A 16,726-nucleotide genomic window follows, 5' to 3' on the forward strand; every position below is an offset into this window, starting at 1 on the left:
CCCTCAACCTGGGGTGCCTTGCTTTCTACCTGGGTCCCCAGCCAGCCCTGGGGACACCCACAGCTCCCTAAGCCTGTCTCTGGGGACAGTGGGGGGCCAACCCCATCTATACCCAGCTGGTGTGGGGCAGGGCAGCCACCCTGGATGGTGTGGAGCAGAGAGGGAGCAAAAGAAACATTTGGAACTTGTAAAACTGTCCTGAGTCATGTAAATTACTTGTCAATTTCCTACTAATTAAAGGAAGGGGGAAGAGTGTAGCTAAACCTAATTAGCTCAATTTCCAAAACCAAAGTGTTCTTGGGTGGGGCTCCACCACAAGCTGTGAAAGCAGGAGGCCACCAGCCAGTGCTCCTGGAAGCCAGTGGCCCACACCCTGGAGGGGGTCCCTAGCTCTGGGTCGGATTTCTGGGGCTGGGACCACCTGCCTGCTTCTGACAAGCACTGTCAAAATAGCAGCACACAGTTGGGGCTGATGTGGGAGTTTGAGGTACTCAGCCAGAGGCCTGCGGGGGGCTGTCCTCTGGGCAGCAGTGCACCTGGCCTCCAACCCCGAGGAGACTTGGTTCCCTGGGAGTGTCCAGCGTCTGTCCATACCCTTGATGGGGCTGGGAAGCTCTCCTGGCCCTGTCTGTAGGCAGGGTCTTACTTGCACCAATCAAAGCTGGCCAGCCCTGGGCTGGGCCAAGGCCTTCCATAGCTTCCACTGCCCTGCCTGGACAAAGATGCAAGATGGGCTCCAGGACACAGACAAGCTGAGGTCACAGAGTGGGAGGCTGTGAGGAGAAGGGGCTGGGGACGGTGGTGGAAGGGTAGGAGGGCTGGCCACAGGCCCGCCCCCAACCTGCCTCGCAGGGTCACCTCTCTGGGGTCCCCTTCCTTCCGTGAGACCCTTCAGGACTCTCTCCTGCTTAGCTGCTGCCACCTGAAGCCTACCCCCACTCAGAGCCCTGATCTTGGGGCTCCTTGGGCTCCCCGGAGCTGCTTCTGTCCTTATCCACCCTCCTTACCCGGGTGGTCCCTCTCCTTGGGCTGGGTCAACCTCTTAACCCTCCCCTCTGGCACTGACACCCCACCATGAATGTCCAGCCACCCACTGGGAAGGCAGGTCTCCCAGTCCCTCTGCATGGAAGCTGAACTCACCCCTCCCCTCTGAACTGCTCCTCTGCAGGTGCACCGCCCTCCTACAGCCTGGGCCATAAATGGGGGGTTATCTGGGACCCCCCTGACCCTCATGCCCATTCCAGGTCTCCCATGGGATCCCATGTCCCCATTCAAGTCCATTATTTGTCATCTAAACACAGTAACTAACCCAAAAGTCTCTCTGCCCCAGCTTCTTGGGCACCACCCCCGGAAGATCTTTATAAAATGCAAACGAGACGTCACCCCACCAAGAAAAATCCTGGAGACAGGGCACCAAGGCCTCAGGCCACTCCCCACACCTGTCTCATCTCCAGGTGGCTACATCTCCCACAGGCTCCTTGAGGCTGGGCCTTTGCACGCAGACGTGTGAGTGTGTGTGTGTGCATGGCGTGAGCATGCCCTCCTGACGGAACGCTCCCCCCGTGGCTCCACCAACTCCGCCTTCTCATCAGCAAAGCCTCAACCTCAGCATCCCCTCTCCAGAGACACCTCCTGCCAACAGGGTAGGAGACGTTCCTCTGTCTGCTGGGGGCACACTATTGGCCCCCTTCCCTGCTGCTGCCCCCAACCCCCCGCCACCCCTCCCCTGCCCTGTCTTGACCTCAGGCCCTGGTGTGGGGTGGGGCCTGGGCCTCATGTTGCCTAGCTCGGTGAGGCAGGAAGTACAGGCTTCTGGGGGCCTTCCCTACCCCAACCCGATGTCCCTGGAACGCCTGAGCTGCTGGGGCGGGGCGGGGGGTGCTACAGCACAAGGCCAGGTGCTGAGGGACGTGGGTGCCACCCCTCAGGGCCACGGTTGTTTGCGATGCTTCCATCTGAGCCACGAGAGCTCAGGGAGCATGGCTGTGTTTTTAGCGAGCTCGCCTGACCCCGGCATGTAACCTGCTGCTTGGCTATGGTCCTGGGCCCCGCAGTTCAAAGTCTCCAGGGGCCTGAGAAGCAGGCCCACCCTCCTCCAGCCCCTATCCCTGCCGTGGCCTGAGACCTGGAGGTGAGGGTTCACCCAGGCTGGCCACCTTTACCTGGCACCCCAGAAGCCCCCAGCCCTGCCCTCCACCCCTCCAGGATGACCTGTGCCCCAGGCCCCACGCGATCCCTCACGGCCCCACGCCGGCACTTGCCTTTTTGGGTTCCATAGAAACGATGTTGCCCATAGAGAACATTGCTGTTTCCATGGTGATCCAAGTGGCTCATGGGTAGGAAGGTGGATGCCAGACTCCCTGAAAATCTGGGGTACCCTGGAGCTAGAGAAGCAAGGAGACAGCTGTAGAGGCACCTCCAGGCCCCAGGCTCGCACCCGCCTTGACCCCAGGGAGGTGAGAAGCTGGCGGGTGGCCCGGGAGCGACGCCCTGTGGAGCGCGGTGCGCGCAGCCCACCGGTGGGAAATCAACCCATCAATACATCATATTAACTCTGACTCGACTAATACCATCCCTCCGGTGTGGCACAAATTGAATTGCTGATGGGCTGGGGAGAGAGTGGAGGATGGAGGAGGGAGCCTTTGATTTCTCACCCAGCAGCACTTAGCAGTGTGGGAGCTTTGAGGCAGGGCAACAAAAGGGGCTCTGGAGAGCGTCTTGGGAGGAGGGAGACGCGGTGGTCACATGCAGTGGACAGAGGCCCTTGCAGCCCTGGCTGAGCTTCTGGCCAGGAGAGGCAGGGCTGGACACCACCTGGGCCTGCACCATCCATAGCCGCCAGGTGAGCTAGCAGCTCTGGGGTCAGTGACCCACACCCTGGGGCTGACTTAGTTGGGTGTGACAGGCTTCTGCCTTGCTGGAGGCCGCAGGTATGGGGCTCTCCACCAGCCGAGCCTCCTCTGTGCTCTGAGATCTGCAAAAGGAGCTGGTCCCCAGCCGTGGCAGCATCGCCCCCAGGAGAGTTCCCTGCATTGGTCCCCAGCCTGAGACCCTCCCTGGAGCTTCCCAGTCACGTCAAGCAGGCCCCTCTCTGTCCCTCTGAGGGGTCTGGACTGTCCTCCTGGCCTGGCCCTGCCCAGCACAGGAACACCAGCCACACCCTGGACCTCGCTCTGGCCACCTGGGACACACACCCTGCCCCTCAGAAGGGATGAAGACAGACAGAACTAACACTTGGCCGGGGAGGCCCATCCAGGCACTGGCATCCTGGCCAGGCACATCCAGGGGAGGTGTGTCTGCTGGATGCCCAGAGCTACCAGCCACTTGGAATGTGGCTCCTCACAGCTGGTCCTTCCCCACCAGGCCCAGCAGTGAGGGGGCGGGGGTGGGTGGAGGGCCTGCAGCTGGGATGGCTGAGTCGGCTGGGCTGGGGTGGGCAGGACGCTGTCTTACTCCAAAACTCACGCTTTGAGCTAATGCTCTGAACATTTTTCCCATGGAAAATGAGTCCCAGAAGAGTTTGTCTTGGGGACCTCATGATTGTCCCAAGAGTGACCGGCTGCTGGGAGCGGCTTCCCACCTGACTTCTGGGGCTCCTGGGCTTGGACGAGGGAGTAGGAATCACCGGGTCTCCCCAGGGAGCAGTGGCCTCAGGGACAGGGAGAGGGAGGGGCTGGAGCAGGGCCCTGAGGCAGCAGTCCCCGCGGGGAAGGCGCGGGTTGCAGGGCAAATGTTTGAACAAGGTCATAACTGTGCCTTGAAACGAGGGAGCTGCGAGCCCCATGCCTGGGGAGCAGGGGTGCCAGCACCCCACTTGGTGTGTCGTGATGAAGTTACGGACGAGCCTGAGTCAGGGAGCTCCGTGTGATCCTGCTCATTAGCTGTTTGCCAAACTCCTTTTAGGACAGAAGCCCTTTGCTGTTTCAGTGGAACTCCTTGTGGCAACTCGTGGCTGCACGCTCTGCTCCACTCCACAGAATACACGAGACAAACACCTTTCCAGAACGGGAGGCTCAGAGCCATAGGACAGACCTCCAGGCTCCCAGGCCCCCAGAGGCCCGGAGGCTGGCCTGCCATGTTGCTGCAGCTGTTGAGATGGAGAGTGAAGGCCGGCTCTGTCTCAGCGCTGGGGGCATCTGTGGGGACATGGGGGGCAGCCCTGGAGCTCACCGTGACTATGGGGGCGCCCAGGAGGCCCCTTGGCAGGTCTGAGGCTGAGGGGGAGCTATGCCAGCGTGGGTGGGGCTGTGGAACCCAGCTCAGAGATAGGGATGGCCGAGGAGCCGCAGGAGTACCACTCAGAACGGGAAATGGGCAGGATCAAACAGGGACAGTCTGGGATGCCCCAGGATCAAGGCCCCCAGTCCAAATGGCGCACCCTGCACCCTGATCCTGGCAGCCCCCTCGGCAGTAGCCCCCGTTCAGCCCTAATGACGCAGCGTCATGTTCTCTGGCCCAGGGGGTCTGAGGTCAAGCTGTGGAACGCTATCCCCAATAGGTGCTCCACGCAGAACATGGCCCGTGCCAGCCCCATTCAGAGGCTCTCCACCAGCATGCACGTTGTGAAAGCTCTGAGAAGTCCCAAGACGTCTCCCCACTGGGGGCTCACATCCTAGGCCCATCTGAGGACTCAGGGAAGGTGCCCATCGCCCCCCAGGCCTGTCCCCCTGCAGCCCCCTCCTGCGAGGGCACGGCTGAGTTCGGAGAGCCTGGCCAACTGGCCTGGTTTGTGTGCAGAGACACATCTGGAGCAGATGTTCCCTAGATTAAACGCAGCTCCTGGAAGACTTGACAAAAGCCGAGAGCCGGACGGGGGTGGGGGCGGGCCGGGGCAGGGGGGCAGAGGCCTGTGTGTGTAGTATGGGGAGTGGTTAAACCACCACAGCTGTCCCCCTTTAATTGGCTGCTGTTAAATGTTTTACGGGGCCTCGTTTTGGTAAACAGAAGTCTGTAAATTCCTCCTTCCCAGACGCCGTTTCCCAGGCACAGACCCCCGTGACCCCTCGGGAGGTCTGGGCCTCCCGCCCACCCGCCCTCCGGGGAGCAGGCATTCAGCTGGCCAAGTGGTGGGCTCCTTCCTGCCGCACCCTTTGGGGGCAGTGGGAGGGCGATGGCCATGCACGTCCTTCCACTTCTGACCCTGAGATGGTGGCCAGGGATGAGGGGACAGAAATCTACCAGGGGCCCTTCCCCCATCTCCAGCCTGCCTGAAGCCCCACCCTCTGGGACCCCAGAAGGGGAATTAAGGTTCAGGGAGGAAGGAGGGAGCAGCTGGGGGAGACGGGAGAAGAAGCAGAGGGGGCATGGGCCAGGGCTGAGTGGGGCGGCCGGGGCGAGTGTGAGGAAAGAGGCTCGGACGGGTGGGTATCTGGGGTGGGGGGCAGAGAGGGAGGAAGGGGAGAAGTCCTTCCAGCCCAGCCACAGAAAGGACCCTTTCTTTTCCCAACAAGACTGTACTCTCTGAACTGAAGAAGAAAATAAAAAATGATTTCCATGAATCAGAGCAGCTGTTCTGAAACAAGAAGCCAGAAGCCAGAAGCCAGGGCCGCTGCGTCCAGCCTGGGAGATGCCTGGTTCTCAAAGGGGCTTCGGCAGAGGAGAATGTGGTGGTAGTGCAGGGCTCTGGAGAGGGCTCAGGGAGCAGGGGATGGGTGTCAGAGTTCCTCTACCCAGCACTCTTTCAGGGGTGGTGTGGTCCAGAACCCCCTCATTCCTAGGCCCTCACACCCCTTGAGGTTGGGCTACTGTGATCACCCCAACTGACATGCGAGCCCATGCTGTATCCCTGGGCCCCGCTGCCCTTGGAGCCCTGGAGGCCCCTGGTGAGCTCTGGGGAGAGGCCCTGGGCCTCAGGGGACACCTCAGTGAGGATGCCCCCCATCTTGGCCCCACGCTCTGAGTCGCCAGGAGACAACCCAATCCTGTGACATAAGTGGCAACGGAGGACAAAAGGTTGACGCCATCAGCACCTAATGAGGTGCAATGAAGTGGAAGCAGTCTTGAACTGGGCAGGGGCAGCACAGACCAGGTCCTTGGGCTGCTGGGACACCCCGGCACCCCGCCCACAGCATCCCTCGGGGCCTTTGCTGGCCACATCCGGGAAGGTCAGGGGTGTTGGTGGGAAGTGTGCTAAGTGGGCAGGAGGAGAGGGGTCAGCGGGCAGCCTGCCCCTGGTGGGGGCTGCCCAGAGGGCAGGGTCTGAAGGACAGAGGGGTGAGAAGGAGGGTGGGGACGCTTTACAGGGGAAATAGGTGAGGGGGGCCGTGGGGGGTGGGGCTCCTCTTATCCCCCCCCCAGAGAAGAGGTGGGTGCCTGGGAGGACCCAAGGCCCACTGCAAGCCTCTCAGATGGACAGGAAGGAAGGGCAGCCTCGGCATCCCCACATCTGCCCTCCTCTTCTGGTGGGGTCAGTCCCCACCCCACCTGCACAGTACCTCACCTCTCCTGGGTTTTGCTGTAGAACTTTCCCAGCAGCCCAAGGTGCCCCTGAGACCCCACCTGCCCCAGGCCAGGCCCAGAACCTCCTCTTCTTACCGAGGCTGGGGAGGTGGCAACACTTCCCCAAGGCCCTTGCAAGGTCCACCCTCCTGGGGGAAGTTGCTGCTCTTGCATCTCTCAGAAGGCTATGGTGGGAGTGCTCCTGGCCAAGTCCTGGGGGAGGGGTGCATGGCCAGCCAACAGAGGACCAGAATCCCCTGGGGGGGGGTCAGGGGACCTCCCACCACAGGGTCCCTGGAGACCCCCACCCCTAGGCCCACAGAGCTCAGTGCAGACACTGCAGGCTTAGCAAACTCTTCCAGGGGCCTGACACACAGGGCTCTAATCACCCCCATGCTACCAGGGTCCTGCCCCAGCTCCCTGCTGGCTGTCCGCACACCCATGAGGGCAAGGCCTTCTGCAACGGACGCCCCCTGCCCCCTATGCCACCTTGACAAAGGCATTGCCACCTCCCTGGAGGCTCAAGTTGCTAGAAAGTTCTCCCCACCACTGAGCCCTGAGTTAAGGCCAGGGGCTGCCAGCAGGGTTCTGGCATCAGGTCCCAAGGGCAGCTGCCTGCAACATGACTGGCTGAGCCCCCAACCCCTGGGGCCAGGAACCATCCTTTTACATAGCCAGCCATACTGGGCAGGCTCTGGGAAACCCGGATCGGACCATCTCAACTACCCATCTCCTCTGGGTCAGGGCCACCCTCCAGGGCTCAGCAGAGGCGAAAGCCTCTCTGGATAGAGCCCCACCAGACCACGCCATCCCCCCACCCGTGTCCTGCCAGCCCTGACAGATCCCATCCTTTCTCTACCCACAGCAATCCCCGCAGACACCTAGGCAAACCACTCTTGCTCCTGGGGCCCTGCACGCTCCTGTCATTTTGAATTCTGCCACACGTGCCAGGCTAGGGGCCCCGACCCAATGCCCAACACTAACTGGGTGCTGGCTCTCTCCCACGTGACACCCCTTTCACTCAGGGTGCCAATGGGTTTCGACTGTGGTGCGTAAGACTACTAAACGATAGTGACCACCCAGAATGCTGGATTAAGAAGGATTCTGAGGCTGCATCCACATGCAGTTTAGAAAGTGCTACGACTGACTAATAATATCTGCCCTGGGTATAGGAGGGGCATTGGCAGCAAGTTGGGAGGATGCTTGCCAGCACCCCTGCTCTAGTATCTGAAGTGGGTAACCTTGCAACAGCCCCCTCCCCATGTCCTCCCTGTTCCTTGCCAAACACTCCAGCTTCTGTCCATAAGCCCCCTCAGGCTCACACTCAGTGGTCAGAACCCGTGGGTGTCCAGGCTGTGCATCAAAGTGCAGCTCCCAGGATCAACCACCCTGGGCTTTGCTGGGAGGAGCCTAGTGAGACCCCTTCTGGGGCTGAAGGTGGCTTTGTAAGCTGGGCCCCTCAGGGAGTGGCCAGGCCTCAGCCTCTCACAGCTGGGGGCTGGGGTGGGGGCCTGAGGGTGGCACAGGATGATTCCTGTTCCACTCCATCCCATCAGAGTTGGCCCACCACGCACACACACTGACCCTCAGTCACCCCAGGTTTGGGCCTGGCAGCCTCGGTCTGTTCCCAGGCCGGGAGGAGTGGCTCAGAGCCGGGGGAAGGTGCCAGGCTGCCGCGGGCACCTCCGGAACAAAAGCAGCGGGCAGCTAGCCCAGGAGCCAGGCGGTTGTGGACAGTCCTGGGCTCCTGGCACGTGCTGCGCAGGGAGAAGCTGGGCTCAGGCCGCACAGAGCAGAGGTGCAGGGCTCGGCAGCGGCCCCTGCGAGGGAGCAGGGCCTGCGGGCTGGGGAGGGCTGGGGCCCAGGGCTCGCTGCAGGACTAAAGCTGGAGAAGATAACAGAATCTCAGAGCTTGGGGCTGGGAACAAGCTGGCATGACCCCCCCCAAACCCTCACGAACACCCCACTCAGCAGCTCTGACTGCCAGGGAGCTCAGCTGGAGGGAACCCTTACGCCGCCCCTCCCCAGACCTCCTGCCCCTGGCTCCGCACACTGCCTTCTTGCGCACTCCAAGCCCCGCCTCCCCCCCCCCACCACCACCACGGGGTGTCTAAGACACGGGGCTTGGGGCCACAGGAACAATGCAAGCCAGCCCCACACCCAGATGTGACACCAGGCCTCTCCCCAGCCCTGTTAGACCCAGGGCTGCCCACACACACCCCTGCTGCAAATGTCAGCCCAGGAAGGCACCAAGGCCCCCGGCCCAGCAGTGGACAGTTGCTACAGGGGACCTGCAAGGACAGAGGGGTCCCTGGAGGCTGGGACCCTGATGAGGAGGCGGGCTGAGGCAAGGCCAAGTGAGGGGCCAAGGTCACAGGGAGGGGGCAGGGAGGGCTGGCCCGAAAAGGCTCTGGAGGGGGTCAGAGGTCCAGACGGGACAGGCCTCCTTCTGGCTAAGATGAAGCTGGCGGGAGAGGGCCTGTCTGGCAGGGCAGCCCTGATCCCCACATCTGGATCTGGGGAGCTTGGGCCCTTCCCCCATGCTGTCCCAAGATCTCAGAGAAGCCAGCTGCTCCCACTGACCCAGCTCCTCGCCTCCAGCATGGGCAGGGACAGGTGGGCAGAGTGAGGGGTGCCGCTTAGACGTGGGGGCATCTTCACTGGGCTGGTGGGAGTGATCGTCAGTGGTCCTGTGGGGGCAGATTCAGAGGCCATTTTGGCCACCAAGAAAACTGAGGCCAGGAGAAGGGGTTGGAGCTGCCAGGGTCTGGGGGAAAAGGACCAGGTCCAGGGCAGGGACCTGCCTCAGAGAAGGGCTGGTGGCGGGCTCCTCTAGATGGTGTCACCACACACAGAGATGGTGACACTGGCTGGGACCTTTGTCCCTCACACAGACATGCTCCCAGAAGCCCTGGTGAGCCCTGAAGTCTCAGAGGGGACAGAGGGGGACAGAGGGACAGCTGACAGGGCTCAAGGAAGCTGGGGGGCCGGGAACAGCAGGGAGTGCCCAGTGGCTCTTTGGTGCAGCCCCTGCCCCCACTGGAGGTCAGCCCGGCCTTGGATGGAGAAGTGGCTGCCGGGGCGGGTGAGGCTCTGACAAAGAGGCCAGCCAGGCTAACGGCCAGCGCTGGCACATGTGCCTGCTGCCTCTCGAGGCTCCCCCTCCAGGTGGCACAAGAGACCATGAGTAGCCCAGGCTGTGGGAGCACAGCAGCTCCGGCCCCCATCCCTCCCCAGCTGAACCCCCAGGAACAGAATCCCCTTTCATGGCCCTGTGGGTGGTCCCACCAGGCCGCCGGGGGTGGGGTAGGGAGGGAGGGGGCCAGGCTTGCTGACAATAGGACCAGCTGTGCTGCACCCCACCCCCGCTAGGACCCACCCAGGGCAGGCTGGCTGGACACTAGTTCACCCCTGCCTTGGGCCAGTTCCGCCGCCCACCCCTACCCTAGGCCCCAGAAGGGAAAGTCTAGTCTCTGGCAGGACCCCTCACTTGGGTGAACCGGGGGGCCAGGAGGCCCAAGGGCTGGACAGACAAGCTCTGCCCCAGGCCAGATGTTCTGGGGCGGCTCCTCCAGCTCCGGGGTGCTTCTCCTGCACCCCAGCTGCTCCACCAGGGAAGCAGGAAGCTCTGGCCCCTGCTCTGGCAGTTGTCCCCCAGGTGGTGGGTTGGGTCCACCCACGGAGAGCTGGGGGGCCCTGCCTGGAGTGGAAAGGCGCCTGGGCCCATCCCCCATCCTGGTCCCCACTGACATCCCCCCAGCCCATCCTGGCCTCCTTGCCCTTAAGCTAAGAACCCCTTCAAGGGCCTAGCCCTGACCCGCCCCAGACTGGGGAGGGGGCGGCAAGCAGGCTTTGCCAGGCACCTGTCTTCCGACCCATCCTGGGGGTGGTGAAAGGATGAGGGTGAGGTCAGACCTCTGAGCAGCCCGCCCAGGCAGCCCGCCGTGCCTGCCGGCCCCCACTCTCCAGCCATGTCGCGTGCCCCCCGCCCACCTCTCCCCCCTTTCCCCTGAACACACACGGCAGAGAAACAGGCCCCGGCACGCAGGGAGCCAGCTGGCACCCAGTCAAACTAGCAGCCAGGCAAGCTGCCAGGGCAGCCAGCCAGCAAGCGCTGCCACTCGCCCCAGCCCCGCCTGCCCGCCCGCCGGCCTTTACGCTGGGAGCTCACAGCGAGGCAGCCACACCACGTGGCCTGTCGGAGCGAGGCTGCAGAGGGCGGAGGGCAGGGGAACCCCGTAGGAAGGGGATCCCAGGCGGGGCAGCCTAACCGGAGGCAGAGAAGGGGAGACAGTGAGGGGGAGACCGAGGCACAGGCCTGGGAGGTGGTGTAGTCCCCAGGACAGATGCACTAGCTACCTCAGGTGGGACCCGGCAGGCTGGAGTGCTCTCCCCCGGGGCTGCCGCTCTCCCACACTCATCTTTAGCCCCGGATTGGCCCTGCTCCCCACCCACCCTGTGTTCCAGAGCCTGTGTTGAGGTGGGAGGCTCGGAGGCCCCATCTGCTTCCCCTTGTCCTGCATCCACCAGTGTTTGCCCACTGAGCCCAGCGCCCCACACGCGTGCCCTCCCCCGTGAGACCGTGGGCATGTCCAGCCTGAGGAGGCCCCGGGGCTGTTTCAGGGCTGCTCAGGCTGCCTTCGCCTCGAAGCAGCTGCCTCCCCAACGTGCAGGATGGGGAGGGTGGGTAGGGGGCCAGCACAGCCAGGGTGCTACCCCCACGCTGGTCCCACCCCACTGGGTGGTGACAACTGTCACTGCCAGGTGGCTCTGAGGCTGTGGCTGCGGGCGGCGGGGTGCCCCACAAGCAGCTCCGCCAAGGCAGCCGTTGGCCGGGGGAAGTGAGTGTCTGGAGGCCGTTGAGGGCGCTATCTGCAGGCTGCCTCCCACCCGCCTCTCCCCAGCAGCCCCCAGAGGGGCAAGACAGGGGCACCTTCTCCCCGGGCCCCAGGGCAGGTGGCATTGCCCACAAACTGCCCTCCTTGCCGGCAAGGTCCCCAAGGGTGGGCCGGAGTGGCGGGGGATATATGCCTCCTGACACAGAGCTCTGCCATCCCGACCCTGACCAGGGGCCACCGCTGCAGCCAGCCTGGCTGTGCCCACATACCTGTGGCTGGGCCGGGGCAGGGCAGCGGCCGTTAGTTCGGTCGAGGTGGCTCCACATGGCTGCTGTGGGCATCCCCTGCCCTCGCCACAGCATTCGGCCCTCTCCACCCTCCCACAGACGTCCTGGGAGCCAGATGCTCCCACCAGGGCCAGGAGTTTGCCTGGCAGCCACAGAAGGCGGAAGGGCTGGAAGGAGCAGGGGAGCGAGGGGTGCCACGAGCTTGTGGGGTCCACCCATGGCCGGCCCAGGAAGCCCCGAACCAGGGCCTGGCACTGTTGCACCAGGTCTCCTCCGGGGAGGCTGCTAAGAGGCAGGGGTGGGAAGCAGGCAGCAGAGGTGTCTGGGCCAGGGAGCCTGCTCTGCCCACCTGGGTCCTCAGGGCCAGCCCGGCCTCCCCTCCACCGGGGAGGAGAACTGCTCCTTATCGCCTGCCCAACATGTGCGCTCCACACGGCGCTTAAAGCCCAGATTATTTTAACAACTGTCCCTCACTCGTCACCTGTCCTGTTTGGAAAACAGCCCCTTTCTTGTTGCACAAAGAGAAGTTTCTCTCGCTCTCCAGCAGCACTGGGCGCTAATCTCCCCGCCTGGAACGCGGGCGGAGGCGGGCGCGGTGTGTGGGTCCACGTGCTCTGCAAACACAACGCCCGCTGCTCAGCAGTCATTGAGTTACGGCGGTGCCGGTGCCAGGAGCGGAGAGCCCTCTGTGCCCGCTGCCAACTGCAATTACCTCTCCGTGTGCCAGCCGCTGTCGGGTTTAACCCTTCCCATGCTGTGGTGGCCGAGCCAATACCAGCAACCTCGGGCGGGGGACACTGGGGCCCAGGGCCTCTGCCCGCGTCACAGTGCCCAGGGGCTGAGCGGACAGTGGGGAGCTGGGCGGTGGGGAGCTCTGTCCCTCCCTGGGAAAGCCAAGGGGAGCCCCAATGTCCTAGAAGGGTCTGCAGGGGCCCTTCTGCCAGTTACGAGGCCTGAGACACGTATGAGGCACCTACTGTGTGTACGAGGCTGCAACCGAGGGGGAGGAAGGGGCCGGGAGGGGCTCTGTTCTCGGCCAGGCCCCCAGGATGGCAGCCGGAGTCTGCTGACAGCTCTCTCCTCCCCACCCCTCCCTCCCAGCTGACACATCTGGAGCCCATGCCTCCCCGAGTCTAGGAGGTGGGCGCAGCCCTGCCCGGCCAGCCCAGCTGTGTTCCACATTTCCTCGGCTCCCCAGAGCCTTCCTGGCCCCACCCCCTTCTACCCTCTCTGCCCATCTCTGGTGCACATCTGGCCAGGATCACTGACTGGCGAGACTGGCCCCCTGTTTCCAACCAATTACCACCTCCCCCGTGGGGGCTTCCTCAACAGGAAGGCAGCCCCTCGCCAGAGTGCTTGGCATGGTCTGCCGGCTGGCTCTTGCCAGCCACAGCGGGGGAGCCCTTTGCCTCACCACTGGCCCTGGGCACCACAGTCAGTGGCTTCAGCCGCGGGGTGTGGCTGGGAGCCCCGGCCCCGACTTACCTTCGTGGGAGTGGGAGAACCAGATCTGGGAGGTGGTGGGGTGGGAGCCACGGTAGGCCTGATCCGAGGGGGAGGGGTTGGGGCCACTGGGGTGCGCGGAGGCCGCTGAGCCCAGACTGCTGGTGAGGAAACTGCCCATGAAAGAGGAGGCCGGAGAGTTCCCCATCAGGCGGCTGCTGGCTGTGGACACAGGGGGCAAGAGTGAGTCTGGGCAGGGACAGCACTGAGGAGCCCTTCTCCAGGGCTGACTATCAGGTCCCAAGTTCCCTGGGCTTTTGTCTTCAAACAGCCAAGAAGCCAAGGTGGGAGAAGCTGCCCGCTCGGGCCCCTGAGGCCCTGACACCCTCTTGTTACTGCAAAACCCCCAAGAATGGCACTTTTGCCGAATCACCCACCTTCACCCCCACCCCCATCAACCAGGTGCCACATACTGTGGGGCCCAGGGCCTGTAGGAAACAGGCGGCCCTGTGGGCGGGTCTTCGACTCGGATGCTCTGACTCTGCCTCTCCCAGGCCAAGGCCTCTTAGCTGCCGGCAGACCTGCTAGAGTACACCTCCTGGAAAGGTCCAGGATCAGCAGGTCCCAGCAGTCTCTGCCTACCGCCTGGGTGGCACTGGGAGGGCCGGCCTTTCCCCCAGGCAGTGTCTTCAACCTTCTCCCCAGGTCCAGTTAACCACCTCATCAGACTGGGGTGCCCTCTCCCAGGTGAGCAAGCAAAGAAACCAAGGCAGAGGAAGAGAGACACGCGAGAGGAGCCTGAGGATGGAAGTGTCAGGATCTGCTTTAATGCCCCCAGCGTTTCTCAGGGTCAGGCCCTGACCGGCGGCATCGGGATGCAGGCAGTCACTTATGGTCCAGGACACTCTTGGCATTTTCCCTGGCAGCCAGCCTCCGTAGCCTGCCCACCTGCACCCTCCGACACTGTATACCCTATCTGCCCAAGTCCAGTGGCCAAGGCCAGGATGATCAAGCCTCCCCAGGTTACCATGGCGACCAGTGGATTGCATAGGAAGGATGTACACAGAGCACTCTGCGCAGAGCAGCACCCGGTGCCCGGTGGGTGGTCTGGGCTGCACTGCTCAGCCCCCACCCCAGCAGCGCCCCCGGCACCTTGTCACCTCCACTCCATGGGCAGAGAGCCTAGCTTGGGACCATCCCAGGGGATGGGGAACAGGAACCTGGGGGCTCACCATCCCATTAGGCTGAGTGTAGGGGCCTGGCGGGGTTTGCAAGGGTTCTGGGGGCCCCAGGAGGCTGCAGGCCCGGCCCAAGGTGAGTCAGGGCAGCTGTTTCCCTGCCCGGGAGGCAGGGGGAATTTGTGAATTTGTGATGCCTCATCCAGCCTGGCTTGGCCCTGGGAGCTTCCCAGACACGGGGTGACTCAGCAGAGAGGCGGCACGGCCCTGAAGCTGGGGAGAGGGAGGGGCTGCCCCGCCGGGACCCTGGCAGCTCCCCTCCCCTTCCCTCCACTCCTGTGCGGGAATGAGACATGTGGACGAGAGAGGCCTCTCCTGGCCACGGGCCTCAGACGAAGGGTCTGTGAGCACTGCCAGGCACCAAGGTGTGAACTGACCTCTGTGGTGGGTATCAGGCCAAAGGGAGACCGTGAGAGGACCCAGGGGCAGGGGGCGAAGGTGCCCAGGAGCCAGGGACTTCCCAGACCGCAAGGCTGGGACTGCCATGGGCCCCGGCCAGACCACAGGCATGTCCAGCCAGGGGAGGGGACTCTGGGCTGGGAAGGGAAGTACTGGCCTCCCAGGCGGGCGGGTAGAGCATGCAGGAGATGGAGGGCGGCCCCTGCTGTGCTCCAGGGACCCTGGAGGCAAGGGCCCATGCCTGTGGGATGACTGAGGCCTCTTCCTGCCTCGCCCAGGCCCACCCCATGTCCCCCAGGCCTTCCCACCCCCGCACCCTCCCAGGGAAGTCCCTCCGCCCTGCTCTTCCTGGGGACAGTGGGAAGCAACTGAGTCCAGGAGTCGGTCTGGATAAAGGATTTCTCCAGGAGCTTGGCCTGAGAACCTTGAGTTCTCCCACACCACGGCGGGCGGGGGCAGTGGGCAGGCCCCAGGCTGGGTGGAAGAAGCAGCCTGGCGTCCCATGGGGCCCCTCCGGTTTGAGGATCCAGGGAAACCGAGGCTCAGAGGCGGCCCCCTCACAGGGTCTCCCACACCTGGGGGCCCTGCACGGGCAGCAGGCCACCTCTGCAGACCCACCACCCACACCCCCAAGGGCCACCCACCTGGCGCAGGGGCAGGTAGGGAGCAGGCCTGAGGCCCAGAGGGGTGTCTGACCTGACTGGTCCCCTAAGCTGGAATTGGGGTGGGGGTGGGGGAGGCATGGGACTTCATGCCCTCCTCCCCCGGGAGACCGATCCTGGCCCTGGGTGGGGACTCTCACGGGTGCCTGTTTCGACACCATCCCAGAAGGGGGTCCCACTGCACGGGAGATTTGCGGGGGTGTGCTGCAGCTCAGCCAGCCCCAGTCCCGGCTCTACGGGGCAGGGGACAAACCAGTAACAGGCAGAGTTTCCTGCTGTGTGCCTACCTCGCCCCATGCCAGCCAGTCTCCCAACTTGGGGGACCCCCTTGGGGCCCTTCCTGAGTCCATAATGAAGGGACCTCTGTCCCAGAGTGTGGGAAGTGAGCAAATGGGACAGCGCTCCAGCCCCACCCTCTGGCCTCGGTCCTGGGCTCCCCAAGGCCCCCCTTTGCTCCGAGCCTTCTGGGCTGCCCCTGCCGCTCCACCTCTCCCAGCCTCGTGGGCAGCTTGCAGCCCCCTGTGCCCCGCCTCAGGCTGGGCCATTTATCTGCGGGGTCTTTTCCCTCCTTTTTCCTTTCATGTTGAAAACGGAAGAGGCTTGTCACATGAATATTATGTCTTTATATCTTCACTATAAGACGTTCAAGTGATAGACACAGCAAGGAAGGAAACAGAGGTCACGGGAGACCCCACTGCCCTGGGGCAGAGCCACACACGTGTCCCAGGGACCACCTTCTGGGCACTCACCCACTCGCCCTGGTGGGAGACCTGTGCAGGTATCCAGGTGGCCTCTCCTCCGAAAACCCCAGCCCATGGCAGCAGGTCCTGCCAAGGGCTCTCAATACTCTCTGACCAGCAGGCCAGGCCTGGGGGATGCACGCTGGGCAGGTGCAAAGACAACTCCCTGATGGGCTCCCCAGCCTGGGCCCTGCATGATGCGGCTCCATGAGCCTTGCTCTGAAGGGGTCAGTCTCTCCCCCGCCATCCTGGGCTAGAAGTTTGGAAGCAGACAAAGTCCTACAGGCTTTGCTGGGCGGGCACTGCCATGGTGGGTGTGGGGGAGGGGACTGCTGGTACCCAGAGTCCCCCCACCACCCCCAGCTGGCTCCTGACCCTGACAGAGCGTGCGGGCTCCCGTGTCACTTCCACCTCCAAGGAGTTTGGCCATGGCACCGTGCCCAGCCAGCAGAGGCGTGGGCAGACCTGGCTGCCACCTCCCCAGCCCCCACCCGCCGACCAGTAGCCAGGCCCAGACAGAGACTGAGCAGAGGCGGCCTGGGCCCTGGCCAGGGCTGGAGCTGCATGGCCAAGTCTGGCCGGGAACTGGGCTGGAGGCTTCTTTCCTCTTGGCAAGGTCCTTGCCCACGGAGTGCTGTGGTTAGCAACCTGGGAGGGGACAGTGGGAGCCCCGAGCAGCAG

General features: G+C 63.6%; 1 protein-coding gene across 5 annotated transcripts in view; it reads right to left on the reverse strand.

Moving 5' to 3' along the window:
- BAHCC1 (BAH domain and coiled-coil containing 1) overlaps positions 1 to 16,726 on the reverse strand; it is a 55,218-nt gene that overhangs the window by 22,418 nt on the left and 16,074 nt on the right. For all 5 annotated transcript variants that reach the window (XM_061177156.1, XM_061177157.1, XM_061177158.1 and 2 more), the window contains exons 2-3: positions 13,049 to 13,228; positions 2,262 to 2,384 (exon numbers count right to left, since the gene is read on the reverse strand). In XM_061177156.1, coding sequence (XP_061033139.1) covers positions 2,262 to 2,384; positions 13,049 to 13,228 — 303 coding nt within the window. The remainder of the gene's footprint in view (positions 1 to 2,261; positions 2,385 to 13,048; positions 13,229 to 16,726) is intronic.

This window comes from Eubalaena glacialis, chromosome 19, assembly GCF_028564815.1.
Source record: "Eubalaena glacialis isolate mEubGla1 chromosome 19, mEubGla1.1.hap2.+ XY, whole genome shotgun sequence".
NCBI classification, from domain to species: Eukaryota; Metazoa; Chordata; class Mammalia; order Artiodactyla; family Balaenidae; genus Eubalaena; species Eubalaena glacialis.